This window comes from Nelumbo lutea, chromosome 2, assembly GCF_056320005.1.
Source record: "Nelumbo lutea isolate HS-2025 chromosome 2, American lotus-T2T, whole genome shotgun sequence".
NCBI classification, from domain to species: domain Eukaryota; kingdom Viridiplantae; phylum Streptophyta; class Magnoliopsida; order Proteales; family Nelumbonaceae; genus Nelumbo; species Nelumbo lutea.
This window is the reverse complement of record NC_142685.1, coordinates 16,904,519-16,928,522: the sequence shown is the minus strand read 5'-3', so window position 1 is coordinate 16,928,522 and position 24,004 is coordinate 16,904,519. Positions and strand designations below refer to the sequence as shown.

The window sequence follows — 24,004 nt, the reverse complement described above, 5'->3', positions numbered from 1 at the left end:
TCTTAACTCTTAAGACCAAACAATACCAAAAAATCTCAAAGAAACTAAAGTCAAGGGGTATTAGGATTCTGAAGATGATCAAGACTGCTATCAGTTTTGGAATTTCAGGTTCGAACAGAAGAGAAAGTGAAGAAGAAAGAGGAGAAAGATTAGTGAGAGAGCAGTAGAATACAGGTTTGAAAGGAAGGACAGATCCTCAATCATCTGCCGCCACCACTTCAACTTAATATTTATATGTTATTGCTAGTTACAAGAAAGGACACATCTGCCCTTGGTGTTTACATCATAACACAACAATATAAAACTGAAAAGTAAATAACAACTCGAATAACAAAACCAGAATAACAGAAAAACATAACAAATAGAGTAGGTACATTCTACCCTATGGATAGAGTGGCCCCACAGCTGTGGGGCCCACATTAGTTTCTCTACACTCCCCCTCAAGTTGGGAGTAAATGTTTATCATTCCCAACTTGGATAGATCCGCTTCTAGCTTCTTTCTTGATACGGCTTTAGTGAGGATATCTACTAGTTGCATAATGGAAGTGATGTAAAGGAGGCATACTTCTTGAGATGAGACCCTTTCTCGTACAAAATGCCGGTCAACTTCAATGTGTTTGGTTCTGTCATGTTGCACTGATTATGTGCTATATTAATGACTGCTTGATTATCACAATACAGCATCAAAGGCTTCTCATACTCAATACCCAACTCCTCAAGTAGAGATCTTAGCCATAAGATTTCAGCCACTCCATTGGCCATGGACCTGTATTCTACTTCAGCACTAGACCGGGAGACAACACTTTGTTTCTTACTTCTCCAGGAGACAAAGTTTCCTCCCACAAGGGCACAATATCCTAAGGTAGACTGTCTGTCATCAACACTCTCAGCCCAATCGGCATTCGTATAGACCTCCACCTTCATGTGGTTATTGTTCTTGAACAGTATACCTCTACCCGAGCATCTCTTCAAGTATGCTAGTATTCTTTCTGCTCTTAGAAGGTGTGTGGTTCTAGGAGAATGCATGTACTAACTGACATCACTAACTGCATAGCTGATATCTGGCCGAGTGAGGCACAGATATAGGAGCTTTCCCACTAACCGCTGCAACATAACTTTGTCTTCAAACAGCTCTCCACTCCATGCACTAATCTTGTGGTTCTGTTCAATGGGTGTATCTGCAGGTTTGACACCCAGCTTTCCAGTTTTAGCCAACAGATCTAAAACATATTTCCTCTGTGAGACAAAGATCCCCTGTTTAGATCTAGCAACCTCAATACCCAAAAAATACCGTAGTGGACCCAGCTCTTTCACCTCAAACTCTTGATGAAGGAGATGTTTGAGGGACTCAATCTCATGGCTATCATTTCCTGTTACCACAATATCATCAACATATACTGCAAATAGTGTCAGTGAAGACTCCACCCTCTTGATAAACAGTGTATGATCTGACTGAGCCTGTACATAACCGAACTTCCCAAGAGCTAGTCTGAATCTGTCGAACCAAGCTCTAGGTGACTGTTTCAAACCATACAATGCCTTATTGAGCCGACAGACCTTCTTACCTGTCTCTGTATCATAGTATCCAGGAGGCAACTGCATGTAAACCTCTTCCTGCAAGTCCCCATTCAGGAAGGCATTTTTAACATCCATTTGGTACAAAGGCCAAGTGTGGCTTGCTGCAAGAAATAATAGAACCCAAATGGTGGTCATCTTGGCTACCGGGGCAAACGTCTCCAAGTAATCTATGCCATAAGTCTGAGTGAACCCTTTTGCAACTAGCCGAGCTTTGTACCTCTCAATGGAACCATCCGCATTGTGCTTTACAGTAAATACCCATCTGCATCCAATTGGTTTCTTTCCTTTGGGCAAGTCAACTAGCTCCTAGGTATTATTTTTCAACAGGGCATCCATTTCAACTTGCATTGCACCTCTCCACTCCGGGTCTGATGGGGCCTCTTGCACTGTTCTTGGAATAGGGACATTGGAAATGGAACTAAGGTAGGACCTGTAGGTAGGAGATAGGCAATCATAGGATAAAAAATGGAAAATACAGTGGGTTGTAGATGTGGTACAATGTCGTTTCCCTTTACGGACTGCAATCGGAAGATCAAGGTCATCTGTAGGAGGTGAAATGGCAACAATAGAAGAAGTCTCTGTGGGTCCTGGGACTGTAATGCCTGGACCTGGAGCCGCAGATGAGATTGGAGCTGGCCTAGACTGCTGATGATCGGGATCAACCTGCTTGCACCGCCTGTGATAGACCCTCAACTCCTGATCCCTCTGACCACACTCACCATTGCAGCTCCCCCTCAACTCATGATCCCTTTGGCCACCCTCACCATTGCAGCTCCCATCACCCAATGGAATAGGTAAAGGAACTACCCCACTCTCACTGCTCTCCCCCTGAAGACATGGACCTAAACCCCTACTCTCACTGCTCTCCCCCTGAAGACAAGGACTTAAACCCCTACTCTCACTGCTCTCCCCCTGAGGAGAAACCCGAGGATAATAGGGTGTCTCCTCAAAGAAAGTGACATCCATGGAGACGAACTTCCTCCCTGAGACAGGATCATAGCAGCAATACCCCTTTTGAGTTCGTGCATAACCAAGGAAAATGCATTTGGAGGCCTTGGGTTCAAACTTGGAGTGATGGGGTCCGAGAAGCTAAACAAAGCAGGTACAACCGAATGTCTTAAGGGGAATAGAAAACAACTCCTCATGTGGGTATAGAAGGGAAAAAGGAAATCGCAAATCAAGAACCCGGGAAGGAATCCGATGAATAAGATATACCGCAGTGAGGATAGCATCACCCCATAATCGAGTAGGGACATTGGAGGTAAATATAAGACTTCTAGCCACCTCCAAGATATGCCTATTCTTCCTTTCCATTCTGCTGAGGTGTATGAGGGCAAGAGCTCTGATGGATAACCCCATGAGTAAGAAGGTAAGATGCCAATGACTTAGCAAAGTACTCCTTTGCATTATCAGATCTAAGAACTTTAATCTTGGCATCAAACTGAGTTAGGATCATTTGGTGAAAGTTTTGGGTCAAGGCGGGAAGCTCATCTCGTGAACGCATAAAATAAACCCAAGAAAACTGAGTATGGTCATCAACAAATAACAAAAAATATCTGTACCCACCCATAGAAGGAATATGATATGGCCCCCAAACGTCCGTATGCACATCAAAAGGACGATTACTCCTTTTATTACTCAATGAATAAGAGTTTCTACAATGTTTAGCAAACTCACAGCTTTCACATTGCAACTGGGACAACTCAACAGACTCAAACAAAGTAGGAAACAGACTCTTTAAGGACCGAAAAGACAAATGACCCAATCGGTTATGCTTTGGCATAACCGAACTCACACTCTGGGAAACAAGTGACCTCTTACCCACTGACTCTTCCCGACAAGAACTCTCCCCGAGCAGATAGATCCCATTCGTCTCATGGCCAGTCCCAATCACCTTCGTCTCCAGATCCTGAAAAACACACCGGTCAGGGAAGAAAGTTATTGAACAGTTCATGTGTTTGGTAATACTACTGACTAAAAGGAGGTTAGTATCAAGCTTAGGAACATGTAAGACAGAAGACAAGGAGATCATATATGATAACATAATGTCCCCCTTCCCAGAAATAGGAACCAGGGAGCCATCAACAATAGATACTCTATCCCTACCAGATGACAAATGGTAAGAGGTAAACAATGAAGACAAGCTAGTCATGTAGTCGGATGCACCTGAATCTATTACCCAACAATGTTCAGTAGTACTTGGAGCTAAGGCATGGTAGGCTGAAGCTAGAGTACCTGAAATTACGGTTTAATCTGACCACCCATCTCAGAAACACTACCATAATCGATGCTCCCAAAGCTGCCTTCTGCCTGATTTTTAAACTCCATCTCGATCAAGTCTTAAAACAGCACTTGGACTACCAATCACAACCAAAAACAGTATAGGCCTGATTTGTATTCACAGTGTATGTGCACAACTGCGATAACTTTGATCCGAAATCAACTAACAAACACAACAGTGGCTATCCGTAAAGCTCTAACCCCTTTAAGAGAGTTTGAAAATCCCAAAATACTCTGAAAAACAGCTTAGAAGAAGGTCTGATTTGCCTTTGCAGAATTAGGGTTTTAATCAGTCCTTAAAGTGATCAATTCAGTTGCACAATCTAATCAGTACTGTATAGATAGACTTGCAGTAGGGTTAATATGAAACCCTAGAATCTGATCAATGCCAACAATAAACTTGAGGACAGCTCTAGGTAGATCACAAGGTTCATTCCAGCACTAGGGCTTGCCGCAAGATCACTTTCAAACTCTAATGTAGAAAGAAACAAGGCTGAGACAGTTCGGTGTAAACTAGTAGGGTTTTAATCACAGCAGAACAGTAGGGTTTGCTGTAAAACCCTAGTGAATCGAAGTGTAAAACAGTAGGGTTTTAATTATAGCAGAACAGTAGGGTTTGCTGTAAGACCCTAGTGAATCGAAGAGATGAAAACCTAGAATGGTTCAGCCTTCCTCTCCAGATAGGTCCAACCTATCTTTTCTTAGAAATGTAAATGACTTACAAGAAGAGAATTGTTCGCTGCCTTCTAGGGTTACCCGAACCCTATTCTTCTCTGATCCTTCCTGACCACCAATACTCTGCAACCATAACAAAACTTCCAACAGCTGCTAGCACTTCTGGCAATCTCCAAGAATCAGTCTGCTAACTCCACCTTTTCAGCTTCTAGTCCTAGGAGATTCTCATGTGGTCGGTTGGTATTAGACTCACATAAGAAACCCTAACTTGGCTCTGATACCATGAAGATGATCAAGACTGCTATCAGTCTTGGAATTTCAGGTTCGAACAGAAAAAAAGTGAAGAAGAAAGAGGAGAAAGATTAGTGAGAGAGCAGTAGAACACAGGTTTGAAAGGAAGGACAGATCCTCAATCATCTGCCACCGCCACTTCAACTTAATATTTATATGTTATGCTAGTTACAGGAAAGGACACATCTGCCCTTGGTGTTTACATCATAACACTTAACAATATAAAACTGAAAAGTAAATAACAACTCGAATAACAGAACCAGAATAACAGAAAAACATAACAAATAGACTAGGTACATTCTACCCTATGGATAGAGTGGCCCCACATCCGTGGGGCCCACATCAGTTTCTCTACAGATTCATCAAAAAAGGGGGGGTATTGGGTTCGAGACAAGGAAATGACTAAGTGAAGTTCCTAAGCATTACAGCAAGATGTTGCACAGTTCTCAAGGTGTCTAGGTGAAAAAGGCAATACCAGAGCACCCAACTGCCTAGGCAGGTACCTACGCAACATCTTGGTGATAAGACATTTATAAAATAAGAAACTAAATTTTGGTTAATTCTCTAGTTTCATATACCAAACAACATGCATATGAATTGAAAAAATAACAACCCTCTTTTTTCAAAAACATTAAAATTCCTCTTAAAACATGGAAAATCATCATATCTAAAATTTAAATATATTAATTTCAATGTTTTCAAAAAAAATACTAATATAATAAGTATTTAGTAAAGCAATTTTATATCAAATTAGCAGCTAAAAGGCTACAATTTTATATGATAAAAATTTAAGATAGAAAGTAAAAAAAAAAGGAAAAAGAACAAGGGTAGAACTGCTATTTTATTTAATGTAAGAGAAGAGAGGGGGAGAAATAGAAAAAACAAAACAAAAAGAGACATTTTACTTTTCTCTTAAAACCCTACAATCTTTTAAATTTCAATAGTAAAACTTCAAAACAAAGTATTAATGATACATAGAACATATAATAAAATGTACTGACACTCATATTTTTAGTAAGATATAGCCATAATTATAACATTATATAAGACAATGAAACATCTGCCTTGTGACTTTTGTTGCCTAGGCAAGCACCTTAATGCCTAAATAAGCACCTTGTTGCTGAAAGTCAAAGCATTCAGGAGAGGTGCCCAACAAAGGATGCCTAGTTGCCTCAGAAACACCTTGACAACCAACTATTGGATATTGTTTCTCCCCCAGACACAGTGTTTTGGTGCTCACGCAGCTGGATATGGTACAATGAGGTTTGGTACTTTGGTTTGTATGGCATAGTCTAGCTCATACATTCTGATCCAATTAACTTTGCAAAAAATATATATATATTTACAAAATAACATTATAACAAAACCCAAGCACCTCATTAAAGCCTCAATGACAAATCTCAATCATTCAATTCAAGGAAGTCTTGAAACAAATAAGAAATACCAATAAATAATGATTTCAGTTATAAAAAAGCCATACCCTTTCCATTAAGTGGAAATAACTTGCTAAACCACAGTAGGTATTGAGAAATCAAGAAACAACATGTCCAAAAAAAGAATGTGGTAAAAATACAAATGTTAAGATGGATAAGTGAGAGAACCAGAAAGGATAAAAGTAGCTTCAAAAAGTAATGATATGATGGAAAGTAGATCAAAATGATCTGGTCACATGCAGAGAAGGTCATCTACAGCACTAGTAAGAAATGATCTGTTACAAGTTGAAGGGGTTAGAAATGCTAGGGGCAGACCAAAAGGGCATGGGCTGAAGTAGTGAGATCATGTGTTTTTATGATTACAAACATTGATTTTTATTAATGATAAAATATGTATAATGAGGATGTACAAGCAATATTGAGCCAGCTCAATGCTGCCACCAAAAACTTCTATGTAGTTGCACCCTAATACAAAGCCTCTTTCTAAACTCAAAGGGTATCGCTCCCATACCAGTGCTTCTCAGTTGGTTCCTTCACATCATCACAGGCTAAGAAATCAGCTAGCTTGTTGGCAGATCATGAAACCCATGTAAAAGCTGCTTCCAATTTGCTGGCAAACTTGCTTCTCTAATCTGATGTATAAACTGTCACTGACAAGATACTTCTTGTAGCCAAGCAACAATGACCCATAAATCCTCTTCACCAATCAGATGACCATACTCTACCTCCCTTAACTTGTAATTCTGCTCTTAATTGAACTCTCAATTCCTATTGGTTCAGAAAATACCATTAGGATGTCTCCATGATGATTACCGAAAGCACTTCCAATACCTGATTGCCCTGGATAACCTATGCTGCATCCATCAACATTCAGTTCCACCACACCTTGTGGTGGGGAACCAAGAGATAATAGGCCTATCTCTTCTAGTGGATGTTATTGTCACCATTCCCCATCCTGAGTATATCATTAGTGGATTAATTAGAGAACTCCACTATTTTCTTTACCCAATAAATGATTCTGATTCCTACCAACCCAACAATTGTCTTTACTGCCACCATAATGATCTTATTGGATAGATAATTGAATAAGCTTTCCAACAATACCAAAATGGAGGCATTTGGACATGACATGTTTTACATTTTGACATAGAAATTGGAAATGAAAGTAATGACAGGGACAATGACATAAAAAATCTTGATTCCAATATCATAGCTCACCACACACAATTTTCTCTTGTTATTTTCTTCCGCACTTCAACACTTTTCAACTCCATCAAAAGGGCCAAAGTAACATCAAGATTGGCAGATTGGCAGGGTACACTACTACAGTTTCTGTGAAGCCAATGATGATACAATCAAGCTTCACTTGAAAATCAATGCACCCACATATAATGGCTCTTTAAAAAGAGGAAAAATCCTTTGGAGTATCATTCCTCTATTGATATTCATTCATGCCTTCCTTTCCACAAGCTTTTTAGAGACCTTTTCTATTGATAACAGTACAATTTTATTGACTGTGATAAAGAAAATCATTTACAATGAGATTGTCTGTTTGCTAGACTGGTTTAAAACCGAGCCCCTCTCTTAAATTTTAGCTTTTTTTGAAGAATAGCATAATTACTTTATTGAAGCATAAAAGTTTTAGTTTTTACATACAATCTCCACTGGTTACTGCCCCAGATAATCATTCCTGACTACCCCTAATCTTGCAAGTGAATCAGCTATATTATTTGCAGATCTAGGGACCCAATTAACCAACACTTGCAATTCTATTGCACGGTATTTGATTTCCCTTAGCATGTGCCTTGACTGTCTGTCTTCAACCAACCTGTGACAACTCTGCAATCTCTTTCCACCACTAATTGTTGTAGACTTTATCTTTTATCCAGTCTTAGGCCTTGCAGCACAGCTATCGTTTCTACTCTTGTAGAGCCCCCAACCCCTATGGTACCTGAATAAATTCCCAATGCAGCCCCATGATTAAACCAAAACATGCCTCTGATGCCAGAATCTCCAGGATTTCACAAACAGTACCAATCAAAGTTGAGTTTACTTGATATTCTACCAATGGCATCCACTCTTTTTGGATCTTGTTACTAGTGGATGAAAATTGTGACACTGCAGCCACTCTTTTATAATATCATCAACAGAATGTTGATCAAATATTTTCAAATGGCCCCATACTATCTTGTCCTTTTGTCTCAAAGGTACTGAATCACTTATTTACCTCTTTGGTACTTTGAGGAACTTGCCCAAAAAGGTTTTGGATAAATTCTTTTCTAATTTGATCATAGTTCACACAAAAAGAGGTGAAATACTTTGGCATTGCACCAAAGCAGTTGTTTTATCAAGCATCTGGTGTGAAAGTAATGCCTGGATTCTTGAAAACAAGGAGAAATGGATGGGTGTTATCATTGATATCATTAAAGTAAGGATGCCTCATTGCATCCTGACAAGAGAGGAGTTCAATGAGGTGCCAAACTGCCAATCAGTGATTTAAAAGCCACGCCTGAGGCGCAAGGCGAGGCACATTCCAGACTAGGTGGCCAGACTTTAGAAGGGCGCTCACCTCTGCGCCTAAGGCATGCACCTCAGGCCAGGAACCAGGCGGCCCAGGCAAGTGCCTATTTAGGTTGCCCATTGGTTTTTTATTTGTTTTTAAATTTAATTTTATACATGATTATAATTGTATATAAATTGTTTTTTCCTTTTACGTACCAAAATATTGCATATGGTATGGCAAATATGAAAGAGAGAATACACGACCCATATCGAGAGAGCAAAAAACTTGACATGTAAGGCTTTCACCCAAATCGTCTCAAACTCTTAGACTCTCCCAGTCTTAGTCGAAGTGTCAAACGGCAAGTTCAGAGCCCCTCAGCCCCCAGATTCTTCTTCGATCATCAGGTTCAGGCCACCTTCGAAGTTCGATCATCAGGAGGCCATCTCTCAGTCTCAGTCATCTCAGTCAAACGGCAACTGCAGCGTCTTCAGGCCCTCAGCAGTTCGACACAAGGACAAGGTACTTCTTCTTCTTCTCCTTCACAAAAAAACAGGGGCTCCACCCAATCTTTTTTTTCCAAATATTTCTTCAATTTTTACATTGAAAACAGGGGTTCCGCCCCCTTCTTCTTCTTCTTTCCTTGTCTGTTTTACACTAAAACAGGGGCTCCGCCCAACCTTTTTCCATGACTGTTTTTACACTAAAACAGGGCTCCGTCCCACTGTCACACTCAAAATGTTTTCATATAAAAACAGTAAAACAGGGCTCCGCCCCATTCTTTTTTTTTTTGGATTTTCAGTTTTTTCTTTATTTCTTTCTTCCCCACTTTCTTCTTCTTCCTCTTCCTCTTCTTCTTCTTCTCTTTTTTCCATTCTTTTTTTACACGAAAACAGGGCTCCCAGTTCTTTCCCAGAAGTGGATGGACTTTGGAATACCTTCGAATGGACTTTCAAATATGTCTGAACTTCTGTTTCAGTTTGATTCAGTTTTGTACTTTTGTTGCATATTATTTTCTGAACTTTTGGTTACAGATTGAAGTATTGAACCTTCAATAAAAATGAAAGAAAGAAACTAAGCATTAGGCATTACTGATTTTTATTTCCTTGGTTAGCTATGTTTGTTGACCTGTTGCATATTAACTTTGTTTTTTGAAATTTTCCTGATTTCTTAGAATTTCTACATGTTTCTTTTTTCATATTTTTCTACTTTTTAAGTTTTTTTTATTTTGTGCGCCTCGCCTCGCACCTCAGGCGCATTTGGAACCTGTCGCTTTTTGTGCCTTTCGCTTTTAAAAGTTAAAACACTGGTGCCAATAGACCTGTTCATAGGTCAGGCTTCGAGCTCAGCCTTACACTGCTTTGGGCTCAGGCTTCAGACCAGGCCCATTAAAATTTTGGCAAAAGTAAGTTAGGCCCATGAACAGGTTCAGGTGCCAATGGATTCAAAATTGAGAGGGCAGGCTACAACTTCTCGTCTTGCCCCTAGAAGAAAACAAACAGTTAACGCTTGGGTAGCCCCTGAAATGGGTAATGTGAAGTTGAATTTTGATGGATGCTGTTATGGTAATCCAGGACAGTCGAGAATTGGGGTGTAATAAAAGACAAAAGTAGGACCACAATGGTTAGCCTTTGTGGTCCTGCAGAGAATGCAACTCCTTGAGGGCTGAGATGCTTGCTCTCCCTCAAGGACTAAAACTGGCTTTCTCCTCTAACTGTTACCAACCTAATAATTGAAGGAGATTGCCAGGTTGAACCATTGAAGTATCTTGGTTCTTATCAACAGCTGCTGCCCTTAGGACCTTCGGCATGTGATAAGAGGGAGGTGATATTGGCATTCGATATGAATTACTGGTTCAATTGGATCCCTAGATCTGCCAATAGCCTTTCTAATTCTTGGGCCAGAACAGAGTTCAAGAACTGAGTTGATTTTGAAGGCTCCAGACTCACTGAATTTGTGATAGAAGTTTGAAAGTGAATATGCATTAGAGTATGTCAGCCTTGGTACTGCAGGAGATAATATTGAAGAAAAATCATGCAGGTGGTTGTAGGGTTAAGTTTCAGCCTTCTAGAACAAAGTAGAGATTTACTGAATAGGAGTTCTGTTTTTTGGGCTCAGTTGTAATTGTTCTTGTACTTTGGGTGTATCAGTGTATGTAGGCAGTTGTGGGGAGTTTAGATACTTTAGCTCCCCTTCTCTGTAATCTTTTTCTTAATCATTTAATGAATCTTACTGTTATTGATCAAAAAAAGTATAATTTACTTTTCTTAGTAAAAAACCAATATTACCATCTATATTACTTTAAGACTTATTCTTAGTAATACCCATCAAAAACCATTTATAGTAATTTTGTAATTACTATTTATAGTAAAGTCACGATTTACTATTTTTAGTAGTCTTTGGTGTTAAGTAACCCTTTATGAGTTTCTTTAAGGAAAATCTAGGGCCTAGGCCTAGCCTACCTAGAGCTCTATAAATATTTTTTTTGGCAAAACTATAAATATATTTCAAGACTACACTTAAAGGGGGATCAAATATGAAATGATTTGAAACTGTATCTTTTAGTGCCTTGTTAGGTGAGGTATCCCCTTTCTCTCTCTTCTCATGTGTTGTGACTTGTGACCTCAAGCACCTTGTGCTTCCCTGCTATACCTCATAATTTATGGAGCTAATTCAGGTTGCAAGTTTGCAACTTGTGCTGAGGTTTCATCTGTGACTAGTTTTCTCCCCAAAATAAATACCTATAAAACTTTATTTCTTCCTCATTTTTAGCCCAGCAATCTCTTCCCCCAAACATACCATAACCATCCTAAATTAATTATCAAGCACTCACTAGTATATTTTCCTTTATAACATAAAATTTCATATTTTCTCCTATATTTACTCACCAAATTTCCCCAAGTAGGACTTTTCTCCTTTACTCATTTACATCACTTGAACTGTACTACAGTACCTGTCCCCATATCCCTAGGAAGGAGTCTTATTTCACATCTTCATAAATTTTAAGTACTATTACTGAAACAAAAATTAATGTCTAAATCATTTTATCCTCTAAGCAAGGGCTAATGCTTTTTTATTTAAATATGCCAACAGTGATCTCAGTGTTCCAATTCCCAGTAGATCATGTTACAGCAATATCCTTGGGCCCATATATGATATAACCCTATCAGCCTATCTAAAACATCCACATTGAAAACAATTAAGTAGCAACAATGGCAATAAGGATACTAAAGATAAGTGTTCTATAAAGAAGGCAACACTTACACCTTGATGCTTGCCTCAAGTTGAAACTCGATTGAAATGTCTCAAGGTTTAAAATTATAAACTTTCTTATTTTTCATTGTAATTTTTTAAAAACCTTTTCCTAAAAGGACAAATGGGGATTCAGTGATTGGATGATTAGCTTACTATTTTGATACGATTCAATAAATTTTTTTGATAAGTAAATAAAAAATTTTCATTAAAAAGAAAAAGAAGAGTACAAAATTGTGGTGAGGAGGCTTCACCCACTTGCATCAAAAAGAGAAAACAAGAAACCCAGATTCAATACAAGTTCTCCAAATTACATATCTGAAAACCAAGCACCTCCCCTAAGTTTTCCCCCAAATCCTCCCTTGTGCATTGGCTGAGTTCTGGGTTCTGGGTGAATCAAAACCCAATCCGCCACTGATTTGCTTACTGCAGCTATTATCATGTCCAAATTACAGCTTGTGTCTTCAAAAATTCTTCTGTTCCTCTCCTTCCAAATGCTCCAACAAATTGCAAGGGATACAGCTCCAAACCACCTTCACTTTCTTGCTGCCTCTTAACTTTGGCCATTAAGAAAAAAATTCCAGGGCTGAATTTGGATGAAATTCAGCTACCCAAACAAGGCTGTGAACAATCTCCAAAGAAAACTAGCAATCTTGCATTCAAAAAATAGATGTTTGACACTTTCCTCCTGCTCTTTGCATAAGCAACATTTATTGGCCAAATGGAAGCCTCTTGATTTCAAATGATCCACAGTCAGGACACTGTCCATAGCCACCAGCCATGCAAAAGCTTCTACCTTTGGGGGAACCAGATTTCCCCACACACCTTTTAGTTTATCTGGATCTGAACTTCTTCTGCTGAGGGCTAAATAACAGGATTTTACAGTAAATTTTCCATTTGAGCATTCCTTCCACCACAGCTCACCCTCCTCTGAGAAGATAATTTCACATTTTCTAATTTCTCCAACAGAGATGCATTCATCCACCTCTCTGTCCAGCAAAGGCCTTCTGAACTTAGGGCTCCATATCAGCTGATCTCCCCTTCTTTCATAACAGCCACTAATAGGCACTTCATCCTCAGCTTTCTAGCCTATAATCTTGGACAGATCTCACTCAGCTTGCCAACCCACACCAATCATCCTCCCAGCCATCACCTACTGAAAAACTTGTTAGACTTCTAAATTCCCTATTAAAATTCATAACTCCCTTCCATACACTCACCCCATAAAAAGACCTCACCTCTCTAGATTCCCATCCAAACCTAAGTACCTAACCACCCCATACTTCCCCACCACCACCCTCGTCCATAAAGAATCCTCCACTCTCCCTAACCCAAACCTCCACAACCATTTCCCCATTAAGACCCTATTAAAAATCCTCACTTTTCTAAGCCCCAGCCCTCCCTTCTTCGGTTTACAGACTTTGCCCCAATTCACCAGATGAAATTTCTTACCCCCTCCCCCCACACCCTCCCATAAGAAATCTCTCTGAGCCTTCTCAATTCTTTCAGCCACTTGAGTTGGAATCTTCAACAAGGACATACAATAGGTTGGTAGACTTGAGAGAACACTTTTAATTAAAGTTATTCTCCCCCCAGTGAAAGATATTTTGCTTTCCACCCATCCAGCCTTTTTTTCAACCCTATCCAAAACTGGTTTCCACAATGCACCTGAATTTGAAGCCCCTTATTGGCAAGCCCAGGTAAGTAAAGGGGAGCTCACCAATTCTGCATTCAAAAGCATTGGCACAACCCAACAGAACTTCTTTATCAATATTTCCAACTCCAATCAGCACACTCTTTGACAAAGCACTATAATTCAAAAGAAAAGGTATAAAGAGGACTATCAATCTAACCAAAATATATAGTAACAAGAAAAACAAAATTCAAAATGCCAAGTAAATGGCATATGTAATGAAGAGAATATGGCTAAAAGACTAAAAGGTAGACAAAGAGACCTCTTTAAGTCTCTTAATCTTCTCTCATTTGATTTATATGGTTGTTTACCATAGTTTTTTTAGCCTTAAATGTGTGATTATACTTATTCTAATGATTCCTTGAAAGCTTATTAGCTAACTCCATGCTTTTAGAAAATTTCTTTGATTTTTCAAGTTTTCCAATATCTTAGCTAAATATCCCCAAAATTTCCCCATTATTGCATGGTATAAGCCCGTTGCTATTGAAATTGTGAACCATGGGAAGAATAGGATTTTATAGACGACCACAAATAGTTATGCAAAGGTTATCTAGAGTAGCTGAGTTATGTTGCAAAGTCCAAATAAGCAAAAGTAGAAAAAACAACCAAAAAGGTAAAAGAATAGAAGTAAATTGTTATATGTCCTACAAAATACCAACTACTAGAGAAAACAAGAAAGAAAGATAAGAGGGCCACATACTCTGCGCAAAGTTTCTACTGCTGTCTCTATATGTTCTTCTTCCTCTAAAATTTTTTCTTCAACCTGATCTTCAAATATCTCTTCTTCATCTTCTTCAGGTAGTGGTGATGCATTTAGGTCCATTGAGAAAATCATTCAACATCCACCAAGCTGCATTCGCTGTCTATAAATCTGCCCACCTCTTATGCTATTTCTTGTAACTTTACATCAACAAAGAAGTCAAACTCATTGTCTATTCAAGGAAAAAAGAAAAGGGGGAAACATTTCCTGACAGAATAACAACGTAAAATATTAATAAATATCAAACGTTATCATAGAAAAGGAACACAACATACATCACAAGTATCAAGTAGCAACAACTCTAACAAGCATGAGAATTACCCAAATTTGTGAAACCTCCAAGAACTTGTTCTATGCAACCAAATTAAGTGGAAGATCAGACAAAGAAAAGAGGAATGATTCTGTGGAAAGCAATGAGAGCAGCACTGATTTGGACTATTTGGGATGAAAGAAACAGGAGGATCTTCAATGAAAGGTGTAGATCAGAGTCAGAAATCATAGAAGCCATAAAGATAAAAGTTGTAAATTGGGCAAAAACTTTGGAAGTCTTCCATGTTATCTCCTTCCATGATATTCTGAGATCATGGAAGGAAGTGGCAAGCTCAGACCAAGAGAAAGAAAGCGTGGTTATGGAATGGAGAGTTGGACACCACCAACACCTAATTCTGTGAAACTAAACTTCGATGGAAGCTTTTTCGGAAATGAAGGAAGGGCTGGTTTAGGGGGTGTATTTCGAGGTACAGGAGGTGAGGTACTAGAACTTTATTCGGGTCCTGTAGAGCAACGGGATCTACTGACAGCAGAATTAATGGTTTTACTTCAAGGGCTGAAACTTGCAAAACAGCTTTGGCTTTCAAAGGTTAGAAGTGGAAGGGGACTCTCAGGTCAGGTGGTGATTTCCTGGACAAAATTTCACGGACAAACCCCTTGGGTTTACAGGCAAAGGACTAGGGAAATTGAAATGATAACAAGGGAACTGAGTGTTACTTTTATATGGGTGAGAAGAACTGCAAATGGCATTGCAGATACTTTAGATAAACAGGGGGGAAACAGGCAGACTTATTTTGGGCTAAATTGTAAGGCTGATTTTGGGAGATTGCAACTCTAGTTTTATCTGTTACTCCTATGGGTGTGGGTAAACTACCCACAAATTTGCAAGCTCAAATTTCACATTGTGATTAATAAAACTTACCTTTGCTGATCATAATTAAATAAATAAATAAGTGGAAGATCAAATAGAAAGGATGAGAGGAAGTCCCTTACAAACTATGTAGGGTAATAAATATGGAAAAGAAGTATAATGTCAATGAATTCTTGGAGACAAAGCTACTTTTCCACTCAGAACTAATCTGAGTGGAACCTCATCTCAGAACTAATCTGGATCTGAGGCCTGATTGTAAATTTGTAACTACCATTTGAAGTTTGATTTGATGAAGTGCAGAGTTTCAGTTGGCCATCAGGGTCCAGCTGGGATTGGAGGCTTCATCTCTGATATTAGAGGTAACCCCTTACGGTTTTTTAGTGGGCCTATTGGTGAAGTGGATGCCTCTGAAGCAGAACCTAGGACTCTATTCACTGGGCTGAGGCAAAGTTATTCATGCTTGGCCATTGCTAGTGGAAGCTGATTCTAGAAGTGGAATTGGCTGGGCTTCTAAAAGTGAAGGTTGGCCTTGGAAATTTTCCCATTTTTTTAATGAGATTCAGGAGCTTGCAGCAGATCTCTCATATTTTTTAGATGGATTCCAAATCTGGGGTGGGCAGTGATTTTTGTATGGTGCTAATTCATTGCCATTGTGATTAGGTTGGGAGCTTTTCTTTACATCCTTCATGCATATCCCCCGCCCCCCTTCTCCTTTCTGAATGAAAGTAACCTTTTTTCAAAAAGAAAAAAGAAAAAGTTGTTTTTCCATTCCTTCATGAACAGAGAGATGCAAGTTAATGATAGTGAAAACACAACAACACTAGGTTGTAAAACTTGTAAGACATGGTTATAAAATATAGAAGTGCTTTACCAATCAAAATAATACATGTCTTAAAATTTAGTTTCTCCTGGAATAAAATGATGTATTCTTGATCATCTTGCATCATTTCATTGACTTGCTAGGCAAGAAAGCTAAAACCAAATATTCCCAAAATATCGCTCCCTAAGGCCTAGACACCATGAGAACCTAAAATAGCGGTAAAGTTGCAATAGTCAGCTATAAATACTCATTTTTATAAGCGAGCATCTGTTTGGATTAAGAAAAATAACAACAAGAATAATAAGTTCTTACTATCAAAAGGCCAAAATAAGCAATGAAAACTTGTTTTGATGGAACTGAATTGCAAATAGGAAAGGGGTAAGTTTCCTAGCTGTCAAAAAGAGCAAAGGAAACCTTACATCATATGGAGCTACTTCGATATCCCCGTTTCACCAAATAGTTTTTTGGCACCACAAACTGTAATGTTTCCAGAAACAAATATAAAATTGAATTACTGATTTTTTCAATTTCAACGAAGATGAATCAAAACAGAAAGACCCCTTCTATGTGATCAAACTATCAATTCACGTTAGAATATTTTAAGTCTTCCTTCTAATTTTCTGCAACAGAGAGCACAGATAGAGAAAACAGCCCTGGGTTTCCCCTCTAAATTCATTTATGAACAGCTAAAGAAGCTAATTTTTCCTTACCTCTATTCTTCTCTTTTGTTCTACCCCTTCGAGGAATCAGATGACTCGGACAAAGAGTGAGAAAACAGTTTGTGTCGTTATAGGGATTTACTTCCAAAGAGAACGAAATGAGCAAGGGAGAGGGAGAGAGAGGTGGGACAGGTGAAATAATTAAATGAAATAAAAAAAGGCGACTTTATTTTCCCCTTTTATATGGAGTTAATTGATTTGAAGGAGCGCCTCGACTCTTTAATTTTGGAAACCCCTTTAGCATTCTGGGTCTGCCCTTCTAGATTTGCCTGTCTATAAAGTAAAATTACGTTAAAGGATTCATTTTTCGCTCTTCCCTACTTTCATTTCTCTCTTACAACACTACTCAAACACTCGCACGAAATTTAAAAAAAAAAAAAAGGAAAGAAAAAGGAATTGAACACCTCAATTCCATAAAACCCATACAACTCATAATTCTTCAAGCAAAGCCATAAAAGTATCATCTTGATTGGAAAGGAGAAAAGGAAAAAAAAAAACAGTTGTTTGTTGGTGCAGATTCATCACAAGAAGGAAGAGGAAGAGGAAAAGAGGTGAACGGTGAACCAACCTGAAAAGCTTCTCAATTTGTTCTTCTTCGCTCCAAAAAGGTAAGAAGGAAAAACCCTAACTTCGTTATGACCCCTCGCAAACTTACTCGAAGACGATCACGGAGCGAGGAGGGAAGGAGAGAACTACTCGAAGAGAATCGACGGAAGAGCCTTGGAGGGAAGAAGCGAATTGGAGTCTCACAAACCTAACTTTACATGGGCAATTTCGGCATTTTCGAAGCGCAGGAAAATTTGATTTGGTAGCAACGAAGCAAAATTGGAATTGCCAAAACATGATCTCACGCCTGTCCAATTTACCCCTTCTTCACGAGAGCCCGGATCTGCTCCTCACTGCCTGGCGCCTCGCAAAGTCCTCACGCGTCCCAAAAAATGAAAAATTCATGGTTTTATAATCGAACCGGTTAGGGCACCGTTTTCCGGTTCGGAGGTTCAATCGTTCGGATCGAACGGTTCGACCCGTGACGTCATAAATAAATAAAAATAAAAAATATTTATATATAATAAAAATACCATAGAAATTTAAATAAAATACACAGAAAAATACAGGAAAAAGAATAATACATGAAAAAATAAAAATATCTAAATATACAAATAATAAAATACATACAATTTTCCAAAAAATATAGAAAATTTTCCAAAAATATAGAAAAAATTCCAATTGTAGTACTTAGACCTTTGGCCTAACTGAAGCATCCAGCCAAAAGATACGTAGTCTAATAACCAAAAACCCAAGGCCCTAAAAAAAACAAATTATAACTTATAATTGATAAATAAAATCATTCATTGATAAATACCCATTATAACACCTCAATGCACCTTACCATTAGCTATTTCAGGCTTTCAGCTTCTAATTTTTTTCAAGTTTATGACAAGCCCTTTTAACCTCTTTTCCAAATATACAAAGAAAAAGGTAAAAAAAAAAAAACTTCTACTAGGCCATAAGCAATGCAAACTATAAAATGAGTACTTTCTTTCGTCTTATGGAAATGGACCCCTTTAGATGGTCAAGTCTTTTAAAATTTTCTCTACACTTCCTGTTAAAAAACACTAAGAAGACAAGAAAATAAATTTTGCAAAAGATTCTATTAATATTGCTATAACGTCGTGTATTCTTAATTCATCAAACATAATACTTAGATACTTAGAAATAAAAAGATCATAAACACAAGTAACAAAAAGAGAAAAAACCAAGTTCACAAAGTATTAAACACAAATCAAAACTTCAAGGTCAACATAGAGTTTGGTTCACTAATCTAATCATCCAAATTCTCCAGATATGTTGGCCCACTTCTCAATGGTACCAACTACCAACCAAAGCCAGGTGGTATTTCACCATCATCTTCATCTTCGGGAGGTTGTGTTTCATTTATATTTCCAACTTAGGTGTTTGTTGCATTTTCCTCAATGATTCTCTATTGCTCATTGAAAAATCCATCATCATCTAAATAACGAAAATAGAAAATTAAAACTCAAAAAATAGCTAAAATAATCAAGTATGGAAATGTCATTTGAGATAATATCAATGATAGTTAGCATCAGTCATAGCTATTTTTCTTGATGGTGATTTCATTATTGAAAATGTTGTCTCATCAGCTTTAAAACGGCATCATTCTCATTACCATCAGGTAATGGAAGATCCTCATCATCGTGCATTATCCAATCTTCCACAACATCAACATGTTCATGCCCAATTGGGTAAAGACTTTCAGTTTTTCTCCTACAAATCAATAAATTATACATTAGATGCAATGCAAGCATTAAAAAATAATAATCATGAAACATAAAAGTTAAAATACTTACCCATCCATCACACGCAAGTTGCAATGAACATATACTAGGTCATTGAGCCTCTGGTGCTCTAACATATTCCTTATCTTCGTGTGTATACGTTAAAAAACACTCAAATTCACATCCAGATGAGCTACACGTTTGGCTAAGGATTTGTACAACAATCATTTTCAAATTTGGAGTGTCACAACCAAATATCGACCACCATTCACCTATATACAATGAAATAAAGTTAATTTAATTTATAAAATAAAATTGAAAACTGAAATAATAAACATGTTATAAGAAAACATATTTATTACCTGTAGGCGTTGACTTAAATGTCTTTATTGAGAAAAGTCTTCCAAAATTATCACGACAAATTTGAAAAAGAGTAAGCTCTTTGTTCAGCTTTATCTCCACATCATCTTATTTGATTGCAAGCTTTTCAATGACATCAAAAACTGTAGACATAATGGTCGGGGATTTAACTTTTGATTTCGGATCATATTGGAAGGTCGGGTTAAAATAATACCCTGCAAGATAAAGCGTCTGACCCATTTGTCTATTCCATCTTCTATCAATAGTGTCCATGATTGGGCCATATTCAACTTTCTTATAATTAAAAAACTTTTTCAGTGATTCATTTGCCTTCAACATTGCATGATACATATAACCCATTGCAGGCCTAAACTCAGAATCTTCAAGTTTCAATGCACTAACAAAAGGTGATGTGAAACACACAATCATTTTGCATTGTGCCCAAAATTCAGAATCCAAAACTATTTGTATTACTTCATTCCACTTTGCATCTTTCGCATACGTAGAATCAATAAAACTCTGATTTGTCACCAAATTTTGCAAATCATGCATGTGCTTCAAAATGCTATCCAGTGCAATGAAATTAGTTGCAAAACGAGTGACTCCATGATGTACTATCTCAATCAAACCAGGTCTCTTCCTTAGCATTGAGAATACAAAAATATGGTTTGTAGACAAATTTGGTAATTCTAGATGCATGTTGAACAACATTTGCAACATAATTTATTTCCCCAATTTCCTTTAACATTAGGTTTCGACAATGTGTTGCACAAGGTGACCAATATATCCACGGAAATTCTGCTTCCAACAATCTTCTTACAACTACATAATTTGTAGCATTGTCAGTGACCACCTGAATAACATTTTATACTTTTACCCAATTAATAATTTCCTTAAACAAAATAAATAAATTATCTGCACTTTTGATTATTTCAAAAGCATCTACAAACTTCACAATTGCAATTTCAGTAGGATAATACACTAAAAAATTAATCAATGTTTGGCTACGTGTATCTGTCCAACCGTCAGCTATTATAGTGCAACCATATGTATCCCAATCCTTACGGAATTTATCAACTAACATTTGCACCTCTTGAACTAAATCCTTAAACAAATTGATCCAATAGTTATGATATTAAGGATCTTTGTACCCTGGACCAATAGTAGTAAAAGCATCAAACATAGGTTGAAAATATCTTGAATGCAAATCATTCAAGGAATACAAACATTACACAACCACTTCATAACAGCATGGTCCACATAATTAATTGCTCCCTTATATGCCAATGCACTCTTAATTACAGGTTGTGCACCTGGAGTGGTCCGTGGAGCAAAATGACTAGCTATTAGCCCTGAAGATGCTTTCCCCTTTACCGATGATGTGGTTGGTTTTTTCCCTCGATAGGTATTATGTGTACTAGGTGGATCTATTTTTTTAATCTCAATATCATCACCATTATCATTCATTCCACATTGTGCTCTAATGTCAACAAAATTCATTAGTTGCTTTTCACTTTTTTTTTTTTTTGGTTATTGATTTCATTCAACAATTGCTCCATTTTGAACCTTACATCATGGGGTACTTTACGACAAAATGCAATCTCACATTTCCTTTGGATAAGGTGTTTCAATCTATTAATCCCTCCCCCTTTAAAAGTCTTTTGACAATAAAGACATGTCATTAACTTTGACCCATTAAGAGGGTCAACTTAAAGGGAAACATGCTCCCAAGCATAATCATTTTTCCCCTAATATTTGATGAAATTGACTATTGTGATGAAGTTGGATCAGATGTATTAGCATTTGGACTTTGAGATTTCATCATCTTAGTTCAATCAAAGAAACCCAACTCAAAAACAAATTCCTCCATACAAACACAAATATAAAATTTAAAACCTTGCATTGACCAAAAGAACCAACCAAGATGTAAAATCACTACATATAAGCAAAAAATAATTAAGCAAATAATTAACCAAAATGTAAAATCAATGCATTAGAAATGAGAGTAAATTTCTTGCAAAAATTTAAGCAAAACTTTCAACATCTGATCATCATATGAAAATTAAGCAAAATATGCATATGGAAATTAAAAACAAATTAAGCCAAATTAATTAAACAAAGAACTAAGCATCTGATCATCAAATGAAGTTTGAGGGTTCAAAAAGGCATATAATCAACAAGAAACTGATACAAAAATACAAGCAACAATTTTCTGCTTTATCAACTTATCGTCTACTGCTCCTAATTATAAACCATAAAATATTCACTAAAAACCTATGTCTAGCAGGTCCAAAGCAAAATGATGAACCAAATGAAGAACAAACAGAGGCTAATGAACCAAATGAATAAAAATAAAATAAAAAAATCAATTAAATCACAAAAAAAATCAAACCTTCAGGGTTTCACTGCCAAGTGCCAGTAATGGTAGATTCGCTGCCGATGGGCTTGGGCAATCAGGCTTGGTCGCAGGCAAGGTGTCGCTGCAAGCCTGCAAGTGCTGAGTGCCGAGTGGATTCGCTGTCGCTACAAGCCTGCAAGTCGGGCTTGGGCTCGCCAGTGCAAATGCCGAGTGCCGCTGCAAGCTCGCCGTACGTCGCTGCAAGTGCTAGATCTTCTCGCCATTGGTCGCCGCTACAAGTGCAGGGTGAGGGTTACTTTTCGCCGCTGCAAGCTTGCCGGTCGCCATCGATGTGTATCGCTGTCAGATGCCGGAGGTGATGGCCGTCGCAGGTGATCGCTCGGTAGGGTGTAAAGGTTGAGAGGAGTGAGGAAGGAACTCGGGAAAATGGGAAATAACCCTAAAGCTAAAGAGAATCAAATAAGGATTCGAACTGGTTGGGATATAATGGGTATTTTATTTTTTGTTTATGTTTTTATTTAAAACATTAAAAATAAAAAGCTTAACCCACGAACCGCTGCCCGGGTCGAACGATTTAGCGGTCCGACCGCTTGGGTCAGCGTTTTTTTGACTTTTCAACGTTTTTTTTTTCTATTTTTTGGTTTCTAGTTAAATCGGACACGGATGGCTGAATGGTTACCGATTTTCTGGTCCGGTCTGGTTTTGAAAACCATGCAAAAAATCGTGTGAATTAACATACAAGTGCGGAGCCTAACAACCATTAATTTCCATTTTGTTAGCCCGCCCCCACCTCCTCATGGAGTATTCCCCCTCCACAAATTTTATTTCTAATTTTCTATTATTTTCGCTAAGCCCCTGCTAAACTCTAGTGCCCTCCATCGGTTGTAGTACTTTCTCAGGTGGACAATGATTTCACGGCAATTATACGAAGTCTCCCTACGATCACCAACGAAATGAGACTGACAATTCTGCTAATTTTTCTTTTCCTGCCTAAACTCTCATACCTGTTCCTTTTCACGAAGAACCCAAATTAATCTAATAGAACCGTGACCATTATCAGTTCAGTTGCATTCGGATAGTAATCTTTTTATTCAACTAGTGGGATATGACAAATCAAGAATGACTTATTCAGAAAAAAAGGGAAAAACTATACAACAAATTCTAAAAAGTTGCTGGTCTCTATATAAAAATACAGAGGTCTCTGTATGCTCCGGTTTGAACTAGAAAACACCATATTCATTCGACAACATGAGATTTTTCCACAAAGATTTACCTGTGTTTGAATCGTCGAAATTGAGCTGCCCTGTCTATTCTCGCTGATGAGATTAATCCCCGCTAGAGATGAAAAGGTTTGGATAGAAAATGAGGGTTTGGGTCCTTTGTGAAGAAAAAAAGAAAGAGGGATGAAAGGGATAAGAGTTTGGACAGGAAAAGAGAAAGCAATAGAGTTGTCGGAGTCTCGTTTCGCTAGTGATCGCAAGGAAACTTTATATTGTCATCGGTAAAATCGCCAGCCGTCGAGGATGGGTGGATGGTGCTTGAAATTATGGTTACTCAGACTGGGGGTGGGGGCGTGGTCTAACGGAATGGAGACTAACGACTGTTAGGCTCCCCATTCGTGTATACAAAATTCACATTATTTTGGGACGTGTGGCGTCCTCACGCCTTGTGAGTATTTTGTGAGGCGCCAGGGAGTGAGGAGCAGATCCCGACTCTCTTCACGAGCGTTGATTCAGATGGTGCCTTCGTCATCGGTGCTAGATATGTGGTGATGTGCCCTCGTTGTTGACACGTATCATGTTATTACTGCTACCCCACCCTAAAGTGGGGCCCGCCTCCTAATTTC

The 24,004-nt window shown here is 38.0% G+C and overlaps 1 protein-coding gene across 11 annotated transcripts in view; it reads right to left on the bottom strand.

Annotated features, from left to right (window-relative positions):
- LOC148868872 (mRNA capping enzyme family protein) overlaps positions 1–23,756 on the bottom strand; it is an 81,536-nt gene extending 57,780 nt beyond the window's left edge. The window contains exons 1-6 of one of the 11 annotated variants that reach the window (XM_088971328.1): positions 23,432–23,756; positions 22,192–22,597; positions 19,802–19,942; positions 19,512–19,711; positions 19,331–19,428; positions 14,403–14,602 (exon numbers count right to left, since the gene is read on the bottom strand). In XM_088971328.1, coding sequence (XP_088827454.1) covers positions 14,403–14,537 — 135 coding nt within the window. In that variant the 5' untranslated portion in view covers positions 14,538–14,602; positions 19,331–19,428; positions 19,512–19,711; ... (1 more) ...; positions 22,192–22,597; positions 23,432–23,756. Of the gene's footprint in view, positions 1–14,402; positions 14,670–16,842; positions 16,901–17,710; positions 18,071–19,330; positions 19,429–19,511; positions 19,712–19,801; positions 20,653–22,191 lie in introns of those variants that run through there. The other 10 variants (XM_088971322.1, XM_088971324.1, XM_088971325.1 and 7 more) reach the window with 10 other exon arrangements.
- Positions 23,757–24,004: the final 248 nt, after the last annotated feature.